This window comes from Mustelus asterias, unplaced genomic scaffold, assembly GCF_964213995.1.
Source record: "Mustelus asterias unplaced genomic scaffold, sMusAst1.hap1.1 HAP1_SCAFFOLD_229, whole genome shotgun sequence".
Classification (NCBI taxonomy): Eukaryota; Metazoa; Chordata; class Chondrichthyes; order Carcharhiniformes; family Triakidae; genus Mustelus; species Mustelus asterias.
The window spans coordinates 400,738-418,339 of NW_027590208.1; the positions used below are offsets into that span (position 1 = coordinate 400,738).

Sequence of the window (17,602 nt, forward strand, 5' to 3'; positions counted from 1 at the left end):
CGAGTCCCACATTCTCTCCCATGGGAGCGAGTCCCGCATTCTCCCCCCGTGGGAGCGAGTCCCACACTCTCTCCCGTGGGAGCGAGTCCCACATTCTCTCCCATAGGAGCAAGTCCCACATTCTCCCCCCGTGGGAGCGAGTCCCACATTCTCTCCCGTGGGAGCGAGTCCCACATTCTCCCCCCGTGAGAGCGAGTCCCACATTCTCTCCCGTGGGAGCGTGTCCCACATTCTCCCCCCGTGGGAGCGTGTCCCACATTCTCCCCCCGTGAGAGCGAGTCCCACATTCTCTCCCGTGAGAGCGAGTCCCACATTCTCTCCCATGGGACCGAGTCCCACATTCTCTCCCATGGGAGCGAGTCCCGCATTCTCCCCCCGTGGGAGCGAGTCCCACACTCTCTCCCGTGGGAGCGAGTCCCACATTCTCTCCCATAGGAGCAAGTCCCACATTCTCCCCCCGTGGGAGCGAGTCCCACATTCTCTCCCGTGGGAGCGAGTCCCACATTCTCCCCCCGTGAGAGCGAGTCCCACATTCTCTCCCGTGGGAGCGTGTCCCACATTCTCCCCCCGTGGGAGCGTGTCCCACATTCTCCCCCCGTGAGAGCGAGTCCCACATTCTCTCCCGTGGGAGCGTGTCCCACATTCTCCCCCCGTGAGAGCGAGTCCCACATTCTCTCCCATGGGAGCGAGTCCCACATTCTCCCCCCGTGGGAGCGTGTCCCACATTCTCCCCCCGTGGGAGCGTGTCCCACATTCTCCCCCCGTGGGAGCGAGTCCCACATTCTCCCCCCGTGGGAGCGTGTCCCACATTCTCCCCCCGTGAGAGCGAGTCCCACATTCTCCCCCCGTGGGAGCGTGTCCCACATTCTCCCCCCGTGGGAGCGAGTCCCACATTCTCCCCCCGTGAGAGCGAGTCCCACATTCTCCCCCCCGTGGGAGCGAGTCCCACATTCTCCCCCCGCGGGAGCGTGTCCCACATTCTCCCCCCGTGGGAGCGAGTCCCACATTCTCCACACCTCTTGGGTAAAGATGTTTCCCCTGAATTTACTTTTGGATTTATCAGTGACTGTCACAAAGATGTGCGGGTTAGGTTGATTGGCCATGCTAAAAAAAAAATTGCCCTTCGTGTCCTGAGATGCGTAAGTCGGAGGGATTTGTGGGTAAATATGTAGGGATGTGGGGGTAGGGCCTGGGTGGGTTTGTGGTCGGTGCAGACTCGATGGGCCGAATGGCCTCTTTCTGTACTGTAGTGTTTCTATGATTCTATGATTGCCGTCCCCTTTGTCTGGTCCCCTACACAAGTCGAGATGTGACTTCTCTGTCGACACTGTCAAACACTGAACTGGTTTTAAACACCTCTAGCAGTTCCGCCCTCAACCTTCTCCTTTCTAGGGAGTTGCCAGTTCAATCACTTTACATCTATTGCCAATACCTATCAACCCAACTCTGTTGCAGCTTGGTGCAGACCTACTATATACATCCAGTGCTTCAGTGCTAAGATTTGGCTTCATGTTCATCCCAAGCTAATCAATTCTGATTTTAATTAGATTTGATTTATTTTTGTCACATGTATTGGGATACAGTGAAAAGTATTGTTTTCTGCGCGCTATACAGACAAAGCATACTGTTCATAGAGAAGGAAAGGAGAGAGTGCAGAGTGTAGTGTTACAGTCATAGCGAGGGTGTAGAGAAAGATCAACTTAATGCGAGGTAGGTCCATTCAAAAGTCTGATGGCAGCAGCAGGGAAGAAGCTGTTCTTGAGTCGGTCGGTGCGTGACCTCAGACTTTTGTATCTTTTTCCCCACGGGAAAGTAAAGTAAAGTTTATTTATTAGTCACAAATAAGGCTTACATTAACACTGCAATGAAGTTACTGTGAAAATCCCCCAGTCACCACACTCTGGCGCCTGTTCGGGTCAATGCACCCGAACCAGCACGTCTTTCAGTCTGTGGGAGGAAACTGGAGCACTCGGAGGAAACCCACGCAGACACGGGGAGAACGTGCAGCCTCCGCACAGACAGTGACCCGAGCCGGGAATCAAACCCGGGTCCCTGGCGCTGTGAGGCAGCAGTGCTAACCACTGTGCTACCGTGCTGCCCATGAGAAGATGGAAGAGAGTATGTCCGGGGTGCATGGGGTCCTTAATTATGCTGGATGATAAATAAATTAATAGGATGGTATCTCAGCATTCTTCATCAACTGTGACTCAGTCGGTTGAACCCTCTTGGCTCTGAATCAAAAGGGCTCACATCAGATAGTTAAGCACAAAATCCAGGCTGCCACTCCCACTGCCAGTAGGAGCGGTGAGCTGTTGGAGGCACATAACTGAAGGAGCGCCGCACTGTGGGAGGGTCAGTGCTGAGGGAGCGCCGCACTGTGGGAGGGTCGGTGCTGAGGGAGCGCCGCACTGTGGGAGGGTCGGTGCTGAGGGAGCGCCGCACTGTGGGAGGGTCGGTGCTGAGGGAGCGCCGCACTGTGGGAGGGTCGGTGCTGAGGGAGCGCCGCACTGTGGGAGGGCCAGTGCTGAGGGAGCGCCGCACTGTGGGAGGGTCAGTGCTGAGGGAGCGCCGCACTGTGGGAGGGTCGGTGCTGAGGGAGCGCCGCACTGTGGGAGGGTCAGTGCTGAGGGAGCGCCGCACTGTGGGAGGGTCAGTGCTGAGGGAGCGCCGCACTGTGGGAGGGTCGGTGCTGAGGGAGCACCGCACTGTGTGAGGGTCAGTGCTGAGGGAGCGCCGCACTGTGGGAGGGCCGGTGCTGAGGGAGCGCCGCACTGTGGGAGGGTCGGTGCTGAGGGAGCGCCGCACTGTGGGAGGGCCAGTGCTGAGGGAGCGCCGCATTGTGGGAGGGCCAGTGCTGAGGGAGCGCCGCACTGTGGGAGGGCCAGTGCTGAGGGAGCGCCGCACTGTGGGAGGGTCAGTGCTGAGGGAGCGCCGCACTGTGGGAGGGTCAGTGCTGAGGGAGCGCCGCACTGTGCGAGGGTCAGTGCTGAGGGTGCGCCGCACTGTCGGAAGTGCTGTCATTCTGAGAAATATTAAACCAAGGTATGCCCTCCTTCCTGGATGTAAAAGATCCCTTGGTATTATTTCAAAAGACATGAACAGAGATTCCCTGTCTATCTTTATTCTTCAATGGTGTTAACATTCCCTATCACTGTTCACAGTCATCTGGAACACCCCATGTCAGACTGAGTAGGTGCGAATCGAGAGAAACAGAGATAGGAAGGGAGACTGAAAATAAAAGTGAGTGAGAGAAAGGGAGAGAAACAGAGAATGGAGAAACAGAGAGATAAATAAGAGAATGATAATGAGAGAGACAGATTGAGACACAGATTGATTTAGGCTGAGATAAAGAGGGTGCACAGTAAGAACTCTCACAACACCAGGTTAAAGAGAGAGCCACTGGGAGTGAGGAGAGACAAAACACCGGAGAGAGAAAGTGGGAGAGACACATAGAGTAAGACCGAGAGGTGCACACACATATAGCCAGACTGATCCAGAGAGATGGAAGCAGAGAGAGAGGGAGAAGCGCGCAGATGCACAGACTTGCACGATGAGAAGGCAGAGAGATGAGGGCAGGCCCAGATAGAGTCAGAGGCAGTGAGAGAGTCTCGGCTCCCCCTGTCAAGCTCTGTGAAACAAACAGAAGCTTGCTCCCTCCTGCAGTGCTGCTCACACCAGCTATTGTCAGTGGCGGTCTGGAGTGCGATTGCCCAATTAGTGCCCCATTATGAGCTGTTGGCACACTGGAATTGGGCTGACAACTCGCTAATGTGTCTGTGAGGCTTGAATGAAGTCCGCGTGAAAAGCACAGGGAAATCGAAGCTCTTGAAAGTATTCGCCCCGGGACAGTGGGGAGGCTTTAACATATATTTTACCACAGAATCCCTACAGTGCGGAAGGAGGCCATTCAGCCCATCGAGTCTCCGCCGACTCTTTGACAGAGCATCCTTGCCAAGCCCGATCCCCATAAGCCCACATGTTTACCGCAATGATGCCCCTCGCCCACACACCCTGGGACACTAAGGGACAATTTAGCATGGCCAATCCACCTAACCTACACATCTTGGGACACTAAGGGGCAATTTAGCATGGTCAATCCGCCTAACCTGCACATCTTGGGACACTAAGGGGCAATTTAGCATGGTCAAACCACCTAATCTACACATCTTTGGACGCTAAGGGGCAATTTAGCACGGCCAATCCACCTAATCTACACATCTTTGGACACTAAGGGGCAATTTAGCCCGGCCAATCTACCTAACCTACACAGCTTTGGACACTAAGGGGCAATTTAGCATGGCCAATCCAGCTAACCCACACATCTTTGGACACTAAGGGGCAATTTAGCATGACCAATCCAGCTAACCCACACATCTTTGGACACTAAGGGCGATTTCGCATGACCAACCCACTTAACCTGCACATCTTTGGTCATTAAGGGGCAATTTAGCACGGCCAATCCACCAAACCTACACATCTTTGGACACTAAGGGGCAATTTAGCATGGCCAATCCACCTAACCTGCACATCTTTGGTCATTAAGGGGCAATTTAGCACGGCCAATCCACCTAACCTGCACATCTTTGGACACCAAGGGGCAATTTAGCATGGTCAATCCCCCTGACTTATGTATTCTTGGACCAAGTGCTGGAAAATGGGATTGGAATGGCTGCTGCAGATACGATGGGCCAAAGAGCCTCTTTCTATGCTGTAAATGTTGATAACTCTATGACTATAAGGCATCTGCTTCCTCAAGCAGATGAGGAGATAAAGAGTTTACAGATGGATATTGACAGGCTGGGAGAATGGGCCAGAATCCGACAGATGGAATTGAATGTGGATAAGTGAGAGGTTATCCATTTTGGTGGGAAAAATGAAACAGCAAATTATTATTGAAATGGGAAGCAGATTCAAAGTGCGTCTGTGCAGAGGGATCTGGGTGTCCTTGTGCATGGGTCTCCAGAAAGCGGGTAGGCCGGTGCAGCATATATTAAGAAAGGCAATTGGAATCTTGGCATTTATTGCAAAGGGACTGGAGTATAAAAGTAGAGAAGTGTTGTCGTAATTGTATAGGGTGTTGGTGAGGCTGCACCTGGAGTATTGTGCCCAGTTTTGGTCCCCGTATTTGAGGAAAGATGTAGTGGGATTGGAGGCAGTTCAGAGGAGGTTCACGAGATTGATTCCAGAGATGAGGGGTTTGTCGTGTGAAGGGAGATTGAACAGTTTAGGCCGATACTCTCTGGAATTTAGAAGAATGAGGGGAGATCAAATTGAGGTATACAAGATGGTAAAAGGTCTGGGATAAAGTAGACGGGGAGCGGATACTTCCTCTTGTGGGACATTCTAGGACGAGAGGTCTTAGGATAAGGGGCAGCAAATTTAAAACAGAGTTGGAGGAGAAACTACTTCTCCCAAAGGGTTGCGAATCTGTGGAATTCGCTGCCCCAAAGTGCGGTGGATGCTGGGACAGCGAGTACATTTAAGGAGGAGTGAGACAGATTTTTAATTGGTAATGGGGTGAAGGGTTATGGGGAGAAGGCAGGAAAATGGGGACGAGGAACATATCAGCAATGATGGAATGGCGGAGCGGAATCGATGGGCCGAATGGCCTAATTCTGCTCCTGCATCTTATGAACTTTTGAACCAGGGTTTTATATAGAATGGCGCAGCGAACTCGATGGGCCGAATGGCCTACCCCAGCTCCTAATCCCAATGTTAAAGGTCCCACTGTGTGATTCGGGGAGCAGCCGGGGTGTTCTCCCCGGTGCCCTGGCCCGATGTTTGCCCTTCAACCAACAGGTGGCCTTGTTTGTGGCTTTACGTGGGAGCTTGCTGTGCACAAGACGGCTGCAAACGGTTGCCGATAGAATAGTGCTCACTGCGCTTCATCGTAATCCATTGTTCGGGTTTGTTTATGTGAGCTGCAGGTCAGCTGTTACATCGAGAAGTCTTCCCTTCCCTTTTTAAACCATGCTGGAATTGTCAAGTGGTAGATGGATTCAGTTCAGAGGCACTGCCGTCTGTAGCCCACAGTCCACTAATTAGATTTGCTGTGATGAGTTCCAGCCATAACCAGGTTTCAGACACAAAGCTTAAGGCAAAAATCTCTGCTGCCTGAAGACTGAATCTTAACTTCAATTAATTTCATACTGTATTGAAGTTCCAGGCCGGGTGGGTGTTGCGTTCGGGAAAGAACACAGAAACACACAGATCCCTATCAGTTCATGCATTGTAAATAAAATCTCCACCATCACTTCAGAGGAAGCATGACAGGTGCTCGAGAGACAACATCTTCAAGCACTCTTAACTGTGTCAGGAGGTTACGGCTTCAACTCCCACTCCAGATATTTCAGCACAAGATTAAGGGGAACACCAAGGGAGCGCAGCACTGTGGGAGGGTCAGTGCTGAGGGAGCGCCGCACTGTGGGAGGGTCAGTGCTGAGGGAGCGCCGCACTGTGGGAGGGTCAGTGCTGAGGGAGCGCCGCACTGTGGGAGGGTCAGTGCTGAGGGAGCGCCGCACTGTGGGAGGGTCAGTGCTGAGGGAGTGCCTCACTGTGGGTGGGTCAGTGTTGAGGGAGCGCCGCACTGTGGGAGGGTCAGTGCTGAGGGAGTGCCTCACTGTGGGTGGGTCAGTGTTGAGGGAGTGCCGCGCTGTGGGAGGGTCAGTGCTGAGGGAGCGCCGCACTGTGGGAGGGTCAGTGCTGAGGGAGCGCCGCACTGTGGGAGGGTCAGTGCTGAGTGAGTGCCGCACTGTCAGAGGAACAGTGCAGCGTGTCTGATGTGCCATTCTTTCAGCAGAGAAGTTATATCAAACCACCTTTCAGGTGGCCACAATTCTGAGCAGCAGGGAGAGCTCTCGCCGGTGTCCTGGGCTACTCATTATCCCAGCACCAAAACCAATCGCGAATCAGCCCACGTCCCTCCTGGGTTAGATGGCGTGAACCATCTTTACGTCACTCAGGCTGAGGCCGTTTGTTTGGGCTGGAGAATCGTGATGTGGCTCGTGCTTAACAAGCCCCGGCGGGGGCGGAGGTTTGCCTGATAACCGATTGCCTTTGCCGATGGGACGAGCGAGATCTTCTGCCAGGGCAAGTGTGGGCAGGAGTGCGGGAGGATCGAGGGAGGCGAGGCGAGAGACTCCCGGGTCCCTGGGACCCGGAGCTGCCAATTGAAGGACAGATCGAGGCTGCCCTGGGAGACACGGGCGAAATCTGTATTAGTAACGGAATCAAAATGATTATGGAAAACAAATGACAAGCAGAGAGTGCAAGCAATCAGCAGAGATTCTGAGGAAAGATTAAGCGTGATGCACAGTGGTTAGCCGAGTTTGCTATTTTAATTTAACCCTTGGTAACCCTTAGAGATGTTTTACTGCAGTTGTATAGGTGAGGCCGCACCTGGAGTATTGTGTGCAGCTTTGGTCTCCTTATCTGAGGAAGGATGTCCTTGCTGTAGATTCACTCGGTTGATTCCGAAGTTGAGAGGGTTGGCTTATGAGGAGAGACTGAGTAGACTGGGGCTATACTCATTGGAATTCAGAAGAATGAGGGGGGATTTTATAGAAACATATAAGATTATGAAGGGAATCGATAAGATAGAAGCAGGGAAGTTGTTTCCACTGGCGGGTGAAACTAGAACTAGGGGGCATGGCCTCAAAATAAGGAGGAGCAGATTTGGGACTGAGTTGAGGAGGAACTTCTTCACACAAAGGGTTGTGAATCTGTGGAATTTCCTGCCCAGTTGAGGCTCCCTCATTGAATATATTTAAGGCAAGGATAGATAGATTTTTGAACAGTAAAGGAATTAAGGGTTATGGTGAGCGGGCTGGTAAGTGGAGCTGAGTCCACCAAAAGATCAGCCATGATCTTATTGAATGGCGGAGCAGGCTCGAGGGGCCAGATGGCCGACTCCTGCTCCTAGTTCTTATGTAATAGCGGGAGTGCAGCGAAGGTTTACCAGGCTGATTCCTGGGATGGCAGGTCTGTCATACGAGGAAAGACTAAGTCGGTTAGGATTATATTCACTGGAGTTAAGAGTGAGAGGGGATCTCATAGAAACTTATAAAGTTCTAACAGGATTAGACAGGGTAGATTCTCAGCGAGACCTTGGTGTCCTCGTGCATCAGTCGTTGAAAGTAAGCGCGCGGGTACAGCGGGCAGTAAAGAAGGCAAATGGTATGTTGGCCTCCATAGCGAGAGGATTTGAGTAGAGGGACAGGGGTGTTTTGCTGCTACTGTACAGGGCGTTGGTGAGGCCACACCTGGAGTATTGTGTTCAATTTTGGTGTGCTTAACTGAGGGAGAATGTCCTTGCTACAGAGGGAGTACAGCAAAGGTTTACCAGGCTGATTCCTGGGATGGCAGGTCTGTCATATGAGGAGAGGCTAAATCGGTTAGGATTATATTCACTGGAGTTTAGAAGAGTGAGAGGGGATCTCATAGAAACTTACAAAATGCTAACAGGGTTAGACAGGGTAGATTCAGGAAGAATGTTCCTTATAAAATTCTAACAGGATTATTATAGAATCCCTACAGTGCAGAAGGAGACCATTCGGCCCATCGAGTCTGCACCGATCACAATCCCACCCAGGCCCTATCCCCTTAACCCCACATATTTACCCTGCTAATTCCCTGACACGAGTCAATTTAGCATGGCCAATCCACCTAACCTGCACATGTTTGGACTGTGGGAGGAAACCGGAGCACCCGGGTGAAATCTGCGCAGACACGGGGAGAACGTGCAGACTCCGCACAGACAGTGACCCAAGCCGGGAATCGAACCCGGTTCCCTGGCGCTGCGAGGCAGCAGTACTAACTACTGGGCCACTGTGCCGCCCTTAGACAGGGTGGATTCAGAAAGAATGTTCCCGATGGTGGGGGGAATCCAGAATTTGGGGTCATAGTTTGAGGATAAGGGGTAAACCTTTTAGGGCTGAGGTGAGGAGAAATTTCTTCACCCAGAGGGTGGTGAATGTGTGGAATTCACTCCCACAGAAAGTAGTTGAGGCCAAAACGTTGTGTGATTTCAAGAAGAAATTAGATATCGCTTTTGGGGCTAAAGGGATCGAGGGATATGGGAGGGGAAAGGGGGATCAGGATATTGAATTTGATGATCAGCCATGATCATAATGAATGGCGGAGCAGGATCGAAGGGCCGAATGGCCTCCTCCTGCTTCTAATTTCTATGTCCTCATTGCCACTCTGTGGATGAAGGATGAACTACAGAACTGCATTTCTGTAGCACCTTTAACGACTGCAGGGCATCGCTAAGCAATTTTAAAAAAAAGTGTAGTCACTGTTGTGGGATATGCAGCGACTAATTTTTGTGCACAGTAAGATCCCACAAAGAGAAATGTGAGACAGGTGTGGGTGTCGCTGGCAAGGCCAGCATTTGTTGCCCATCACTGCTTGCCCCTTGACAGAATGGCCCAATCAGCATTTCACAGAATCAACCACAGGATGGCACAGTGGGTTAGCACTGCTGCCTCACAGCGCCAGGGACTCGGGTTCGATTCCCGGCTTGGGTCACTGTCTGTGCGGAGTTTGCACGTTCTCCCCGTGTCTGTGTGGGTTTCCTCCGGGTGCTCCAGTTTCCTCCCACAGTCTGAAAGATGTGCTGGTTAGGGTGCATTGGCCGTGGTGCTAAATTCTCCCTCAGTGTTACCCGAACAGGCGCCGGAGTGTGGCGACTAGGGGATTTTCACAGTAACTTCATTGCAGTGTTAATGTAAGCCTACTTGTCGCACTAATAAATAAACTTTAAACATTGCTGTGCCTCTGGAGTTACATGTAGGCCAGACCGGGGTAAGGACGGCAGATTTCCTTCCTCTGAGGGCATTAGTGAACCAGATGGCTTTTTCCGACAATCGACAATGGTTTCGTGGTCATCAGTAGACCTTTAATTCCAGATTTTATTGAATTCAAATTTCACCATCGACTGTAGTGGGATTCAAACCTGGATCTCCAGAGGAATTTCTTCAGCCAGAGAGTGGTGAATGTGTGGAATGCTTTGCCGCAGAAGGCTGTGGAGGCCGGGTCATTGAGTGTCTTTAAGACAGAGATAGATCGGTTCTTGATTAATAAGGGGATCAGGGGTTATGGGGAAAAGGCAGGAGAATGGGGATTGAGAAAAATATCAGCCATGTTTGAATGGCGGAGCAGACTCAATGGGCCGAGTGGCCTCATTCTGTTCCTAAGTCTTATGGCCTTATAGTATTACTGGATATTGGTCCAGCAACAATACCACTACACTACTACCTCTCTTAAGAACATAAGAACATAAGAAATAGGAGCAGGAGTAGGCCATCTAGCCCCTCGAGCCTGCCCCGCCATTCAATAAGATCATGGCTGATCTGATAGTGGTTTAGTTCCACTTACTCGCCCACTCCCCATAACCCTTAATTCCCTTATTGATCAGAAATCTATCAACCTCTGACTTAAACATATTTAACGAGGTAGCCTCCATTGCTTCAATGGGCAGAGAATTCCAGAGATTCACTACCCTCTGAGAGAAGAAGTTCCTCCTCAACTCTGTCCTAAACTGACTCCCCCTTATTTTGAGGTTGTGCCCTCTAGTTCTTGTTTCCTTTCCAAGTGGAAAGAATCTCTCCCTGTTCATTATCTTATATGTCTCTATAAGATCTCCCCTCAGCCTTCTAAACTCCAACGAGTACAGGCCCAATCTACTCAATCTCTCCTCATAAGCCACACCCCTCATCTCCGGTATCAACCTGGTGAACCTTCTCTCTACTCCCTCCAAGGCCAATACATCCTTCCGCAAATAAGGGGACCAAAATTGCACACAGTACTCTAGTTGCGGCCTCACCAGTACCCTGTACAATTGCAGCAAGACCTCCCTGCTTTTATACTCCATCCCTCTCGCGATAAAGGCCAACATTCCATTCGCCTTCTTGATCACCTGCTGCACCTGCAAACTGAGTTTTTGCGATTCATGCACAAGGACCCCCAGGTCCCTCTGCACGGTAGCATGTTGTAATATTTCACCATTTAAATAATAGTCCATTTTACTATTATTCCTTCCAAAGTGGATAACCTCACACTTGTCAACGTTATACTCCATCTGCCAGATCCTCGCCCAGTCACTTAGCCTATCCAAATCTCTCTGCAGACTTTCCGCACCCTCCACGCAATTCGCTTTCCCACTCATCTTTGTATCATCCGCAAACTTTGTTACCCTACACTCGGTCGCCTCCTCCAGATCGTCTATGTAAATGGTAAACAGTTGAGGCCCCAGCACCGATCCCTGCGGCACGCCACTGGTCACCAACTGCCAACCAGAAAAGCACCCATTTATCCCAACTCTCTGCTTCCTGTTAGATAGCCAATCCCCAATCCACGCTAACACTTTACCCCGAACTCCGTGTACCTTAATCTTCTGCAGCAACCTTTTGTGAGGCACCTTATCGAACGCCTTCTGTAAATCCAAAAACACCGCATCCACCGGTTCCCCTCTGTCAACCGCACTCGTTACATCTTCATAAAAATCCAGTAAATTCGTCAAACACGACTTTCCCTTCATGAATCCATGCTGCGTCTGCTTGATCAAACCATTTTTTTCCAGGTGTCCTGCTATTTATTCTTTAATGATGGATTCCAGCTATTTCCCAACTACGGACCCTTACCGAGACTAGCTCTCAATCTTGGATTTTATTAATTGAATTTAAATTCCCGCCAGTTGCCCGGGGTGGGATTTGAGCCGTTGGTCACATATATTAAGTCGATCTTTCTCTACGCCCGAGCTGTGACTGCAAGATTATATTCTGCACCCTACTAATCATACAATACAATCTCTACAGTGCAGAAGGAGGCCTTTGGGCCCATCGATTCTGCACCGATTCATAGAAATCATAGAAACTCTACAGTACAGAAAGAGGCCATTCGGCCCATCGAGTCTGCACCGACCACAGTCCCACCCAGGCCCTCCCCCCATATCCCTACATATTTTACCCACTAATCCCTCTAACCTACGCCTCTCAGGACACTAAGGGGCAATTTTTAGCATGGCCAATCAACCTAACCCGCACATCTTTGGACTGTGGGAGGAAACCGGAGCACCCGGAGGAAACCCACGCAGACACGAGGAGAATGTGCAAACTCCAGACAGACAGTGACCCAAGCCGGGAATCGAACCCGGGTCCCTGGAGCTGTGAAGCAGCAGTGCTAACCGCTGTGCTACCGTGCCGCCCCCTTCTCCGACAGAGTTGATCTTTCTCGACACCCTAGCTATGACTGTAACACTACATTCTGCACCCTCTCCTTTCCTTCTCCCCCTACATACTCTGTGGACATAGAATCACAGAATCGTAGAATCTGCAGTGCAGAAGGAGGCCACTTGGCCCATCGAGCCTGCACTGACCACAATCCCACCCAGGTCCTGTCCTATCCCCATAACCCCACGTATTTACCGTCTAATCCCCTTGACACGAAGGGACAATTTAGCACGGCCAATCAACCTAACCCGCACATCTTTGGACTGTGGGAGGAAACCGGAGCACCCGGAGGAAACCCATGCAGACACGGGGGGAGAACGTGCAAACTCCAAACAGACAGTGACCCAAGCCAGGAATTGAACCCAGATCCCTGGCACGGTGAGGCAGCAGTGCTAACCACTGTGCCGCCCCAAGCACTATGATTTTTCTGTACAGCTTGATTTGATTTGGTTTGATTTGATTTATTATTGTCACATATATTAACATACAGTGAAAAGTATTGTTTCTTGCACGCTATACAGACAAAGCATACCGTTCACAGAGAAGGAAAGGAGAGGGTGCAGAATGTAGTGTTCCAGTCATAGCTCGGGTGTAGAGAAAGATCAACTTAATGTGAGGTAGGTTCATTCAAAAGTCTGACAGCAGCAGGGAAGAAGCTGTTCTTGAGTCGGTTGGTACGTGACCTCAGACTTTTGTATCTTTTTCCCGATGGAAGAAGGTGGAAGAGAGAATGTCCGGGGTGCGTGGGGATCCTTGATTATGCTGGCTGCTTTTCCCCAAGGCAGCGGGAAGTGTAGACAGAGTCAATGGATGGGAGGCTGGTTTGCGCGCAAGAAACAATACTTTTCACTGTATCCCAATAACTGTGACAATAATAAATCAAATCAAAATCAAGGACCTGGCTGGAAGAGATCAGATTGGATCGGGCCGAGGTAAATCTCATGACAAATTCCGAAGCAGGCCCAACCTAAAGCCCAAAGGAACAGCAAGCAGCAGCTGCTGCAAAGACTCCGAAGGCAGCTGTGACCAAAGCTCAGATAAGCAGTGCTGGGACCGAGACAACACTCACTCAGCACTCTGTAACTAATGTGGTTCAGGATCCAGAAACATAGGCTGGAGAACTTTCAGAAGCTGCGTCTGAATGCTCTGACAACAGTGAAGGTCAGAGGGACACTGAACAATACGGTAAACATTACTGCAATGCATCCACATGCTCCCCTCTGTAAATTCCCAGCCCACAGAGCGAGGGGGGAATCGAGGGGCATCTCAAAACCCCTTATCATGAGGAAACCCTCTTAAGTTTTAAGTTCATTTATTAGCGTCACAAGTAGGCTTACATTAACACTGCAATGAAGTTACTGTGACAATCCCCTAGTCGCCACACTCCGGCACCTGTTCAGGTACGCTGAGGGAGAATTTAGCACGATCAATCCCCCTAACCTGCACATCTTTGGACACTAAGGGGCAATTTAGCACGGCCAATCCACCCTAACCCGCACATCTTTGGACACTAAGGGACAATTTAGCATGGCCAATCCCCCTAACCTGCACATCTTTGGACACTAAGGGGCAATTTAGCACGGCCAATCCACCTAACCCGCACATCTTTGGACACTAAGGGGCAATTTAGCATGGCCAATCCACCTAACCTGCACATCTTTGGACACTAAGGGGCAATTTAGCACGGCCAATCCACCTAACCCGCACATCTTTAGACACTAAGGGGCAATTTAGCATGGCCAATCCAGCTAACCTGCACATCTTTGGACACCAAGAGGCAATTTAGCATGGACTATCCAGCTAACCTGCACATCTTTGGACACCAAGAGACAATTTAGCATGGCCAATCCAGCTAACCTGCACATCTTTGGACACTAAGGGGCAATTTACCATGGCTAATCCACCTAATCCACACGTTTTTGGACCTTAAGGGGCAATTTAGCATGGCCAATCCACCTAACTTACACATCTTTGTTCACTAAGGGACAATTTAGCATGGCCAATCCACCTAACCTGCACATCTTTGTTCACTAAGGGACAATTTAGCATGGCCAATCCCCCTGACCCGCACATCTTTGGACACTAAGGGGCAATTTAGCATGGCCAATCCACCTAACCTGCACATCTTTGGACACTAAGGGGCAATTTAGCACGGCCAATCCACCTAACCCGCACATCTTTGGACACTAAGGGGCAATTTAGCATGGCCAATCCACCTAACCAGCACATCTTTCGGACTGTGGGAGGAAACCAGAGCACCCGGAGGAAACCCACGCAGACACGGGAAGAATGTGCAGACTCCACACAGACAGTGACGCAAGCCGGGAATTGAACCCGGGTCCCTGGTGCTGAGAGGCAGCAGTGCTAACCACTGTGCCACCGTGTCGCCCCGACCGTGTTCATTGGAAAGAACATTCAGTTTGGAAAAAGAACCGCTGACTTCTTTCATGCATCAGTGGTCAACAAGGGTTCTTACAAGTTGCTGATTGTAAACTGGCAACCACAGGAGCAGAAGGAGCCGATAGAGTGGTGTTACTGATGATATAAGGGGGGATCTGGGGTTATGGGGAAAAGGCAGGAGATTGGGGATGAGAAAAATATCAGCCATGATTGAATGGTGGAGCAGACCCGATGGGCCGAGTGGCCTAATTCTGCTCCTATGTCTTATGGTCTTATAATTGGTCATTTGGGCGGGCAAAGGGGCAGTCTATCTTCAGCCTTTCAATAAAGCTTTTTGTTTAAATGTTCAAGGCTAGCAGCCTCAAAGGTTCAAAACCACCACTAAGGGTTTGGAGTCTTGTCTCAGATGTGACAAGGTTTGTCTTTTGTTCCCCTCTCTTCTCAGTCACGTGTGGTCGCCCTAACCTTCTCTTGCCTTGTCCCACCAGGTACCACGACAACCAGGATGTCACCAGTAACTTCCTGGGGGCAATGTGGCTCATCTCAATTACGTTCCTGTCCATTGGATACGGCGACATGGTGCCCAACACCTACTGTGGGAAGGGGGTGTGTCTGCTAACTGGGATCATGGTAAGTGAATCCTGGCACTAGTAAATGCAAATCACTGCGGACGCTGGAATCTGAAACCAAAAGGGAAAACGCTGGAAAGTCTCAGCAGGTCTGGCAGCATCTGTCAGGAGAGAAAAGAGCTGACGTTTCGAGTCCAGGTGACCCTTTGTCAAAGCTTTGATCAAAGGGTCATCTGGACTCGAAACGTCAGCCCTTTTCTCTCCTTCCAGATGCTGCCAGGCCTGCTGAGATTTTCCAGCGTATTTTCTTTTGGTTCCCGGCACTAATAAAACTGGGGAGGGGTAGTATTCAGGCTGCAGTGTTGGCTCTGTACCCCAGGAAAGTTCAGTACATTCAGGGTGGGGGAGAGGAATGTCAGAACCAGAGGAAGCAATTCATGGCTAATCTGTATTTCAATTCCACTCACCTGCTGTGATCTGAGAGTTGATTTGATTTATTATTGTCACATGTATTAATATACAGTGAAAAGTATTGTTTCTTGCGCGCTACACAGGCAAAGCATACCGTTCATAGAGTACATAGATTTGATTTATTATTGTCACATGTACTGGGATACAGTGAAAAGTATTCTTTCTTGCGCGCTACACAGGCAAAGCATACCGTTCATAGAGTACATAGATTTGATTTATTATTGTCACATGTACTGGGATACAGTGAAAAGTATTCTTTCTTGCGCGCTACACAGGCAAAGCATACCGTTCATAGAGTACATAGATTTGATTTATTATTGTCACATGTATTGGGATACAGTGAAAAGTATTGTTTCTTGCGCGCTATACAGACATAGAATAGGGTTGGGAAGCATTTTCCGATCAGGGCCAGTGTGATCTCCTGGACTCGTTTCGATCGCCTCAGGGGGTCGGAGAGGAATTTCCCAGATTTGTTTTCCCCATATTGGCCCTGGGGTTTTCACTCTGGGTTTTCGCCTCTCCCTGGAGATCACATGGTCTGGAATGGGGGGGTGGGGGTGAGTTAATAGGTTGTGATGAACAAAGCATCATAGCTGTGAGGGACAGCTCGGTGGATAGGATATTGGTATGTAGATAGGCTGGAAAATTGGGCGGGGATCCTGGATTCAGGATTCAATCCTGGACCGGGGAGCGGCGCGGGCTTGGAGGGCCGAAGGGCCTGTTCCTGTGCTGTATTGTTCTTTGTTCTTTGTTCTTTGTTCATACCGTTCATAGAGAGGGAAAGGAGAGAGTGCAGAATGTAGTGTTAAAGTCATAGCTAGGGTGTAGAGAAAGATCAACTTAATGCGAGGTAGGCCCATTCGAAAGTCTGACAGCAGCAGGGAAGAAGCTGTTCTCGAGTCGGTTGGTACGTGACCTCAGACTTTTGTATCTTTTTCCCGATGGAAGAAGGTGGAAGAGAGAATGTCCGGGGTGCGTGGGGTCCTTAATTATGCTGCCTGCTTTGCCGAGGCAGCGGGAAGTGTAGACAGAGTCAGTGGATGGGAAATTAGTTTGCCTGATGGACTGGGCTACATTCACGATTCTTTGTAGTTCCTTGTGGTCTTGGGCAGAGCAGGAGCCCAGACCAAGCTGTGATACAACCAGAAAGAATGCTTTCTATGGTCCATCAGTAAAGGTTGGTGAGAGTCGTAGCTGACATGCCAAATTTCCTTAGTCTTTTGAGAAAGTAGAGGCGTTGGTGCGGCTTTCTTAACTATAGTGTCGGCATGGGGGGGACCAGGACAGGTTGTTGGTGATCTGGACACCTAAAAACTTGAAGCTCTCGACCCTTTCTACTTTATCCCCGTTGATGTAGACAGGGGCATGTTCTCCTTTACGCTTCCTGAAGTCGATGACAATCTCCTTCGTTTTGTTGACACTGAGGGAGAGATTATTGTTGCCGCACCAGTTCACCAGATTCTCGATCTCATTCCTGTACTCTGTCTCGTCATTGTTTGAGATCCGACCCACTACGGTGGTGTCGTCAGCAAACTTGAAAATCGAGTTGGATGGGAATTTGGCCGCGCAGTCATAGGTGTATAAGGAGTATAGTAGGGGGCTGAAAACACAGCCTTGTGGGGCACCAGTGTTGAGGATGATCGTAAAGTAATCTCATAACACCAGGTTAAAGGCCAACAGGTTTATTTGGTAGCACGAGCTTTCGGAGCGTTGCCCCTTCATCAGGTGAGTGAAGGATTTCTTTCACAAACAGGGCACATCGAGACACAAACTTATGTGTGTTAATGACTGTTAAGACTCGCGTTCTAACCATGATCTTGTAATTGAGATTGTATCTCTATATGCCCTGTTTGTGAACCCAACTCTTGGGTTCTCATCTGATGAAGGAGCGGCGCTCCGAAAGCTCGCGATTACAAATAAACCTGTTGGACT

General features: G+C 50.2%; 1 protein-coding gene across 1 annotated transcript in view; it reads left to right on the forward strand.

Annotated features, from left to right (window-relative positions):
- LOC144485832 (small conductance calcium-activated potassium channel protein 2-like) overlaps positions 1–17,602 on the forward strand; it is a 159,304-nt gene that overhangs the window by 82,808 nt on the left and 58,894 nt on the right. The window contains exon 4 of the mRNA XM_078203904.1: positions 15,119–15,260. Coding sequence (XP_078060030.1) covers positions 15,119–15,260 — 142 coding nt within the window. The remainder of the gene's footprint in view (positions 1–15,118; positions 15,261–17,602) is intronic.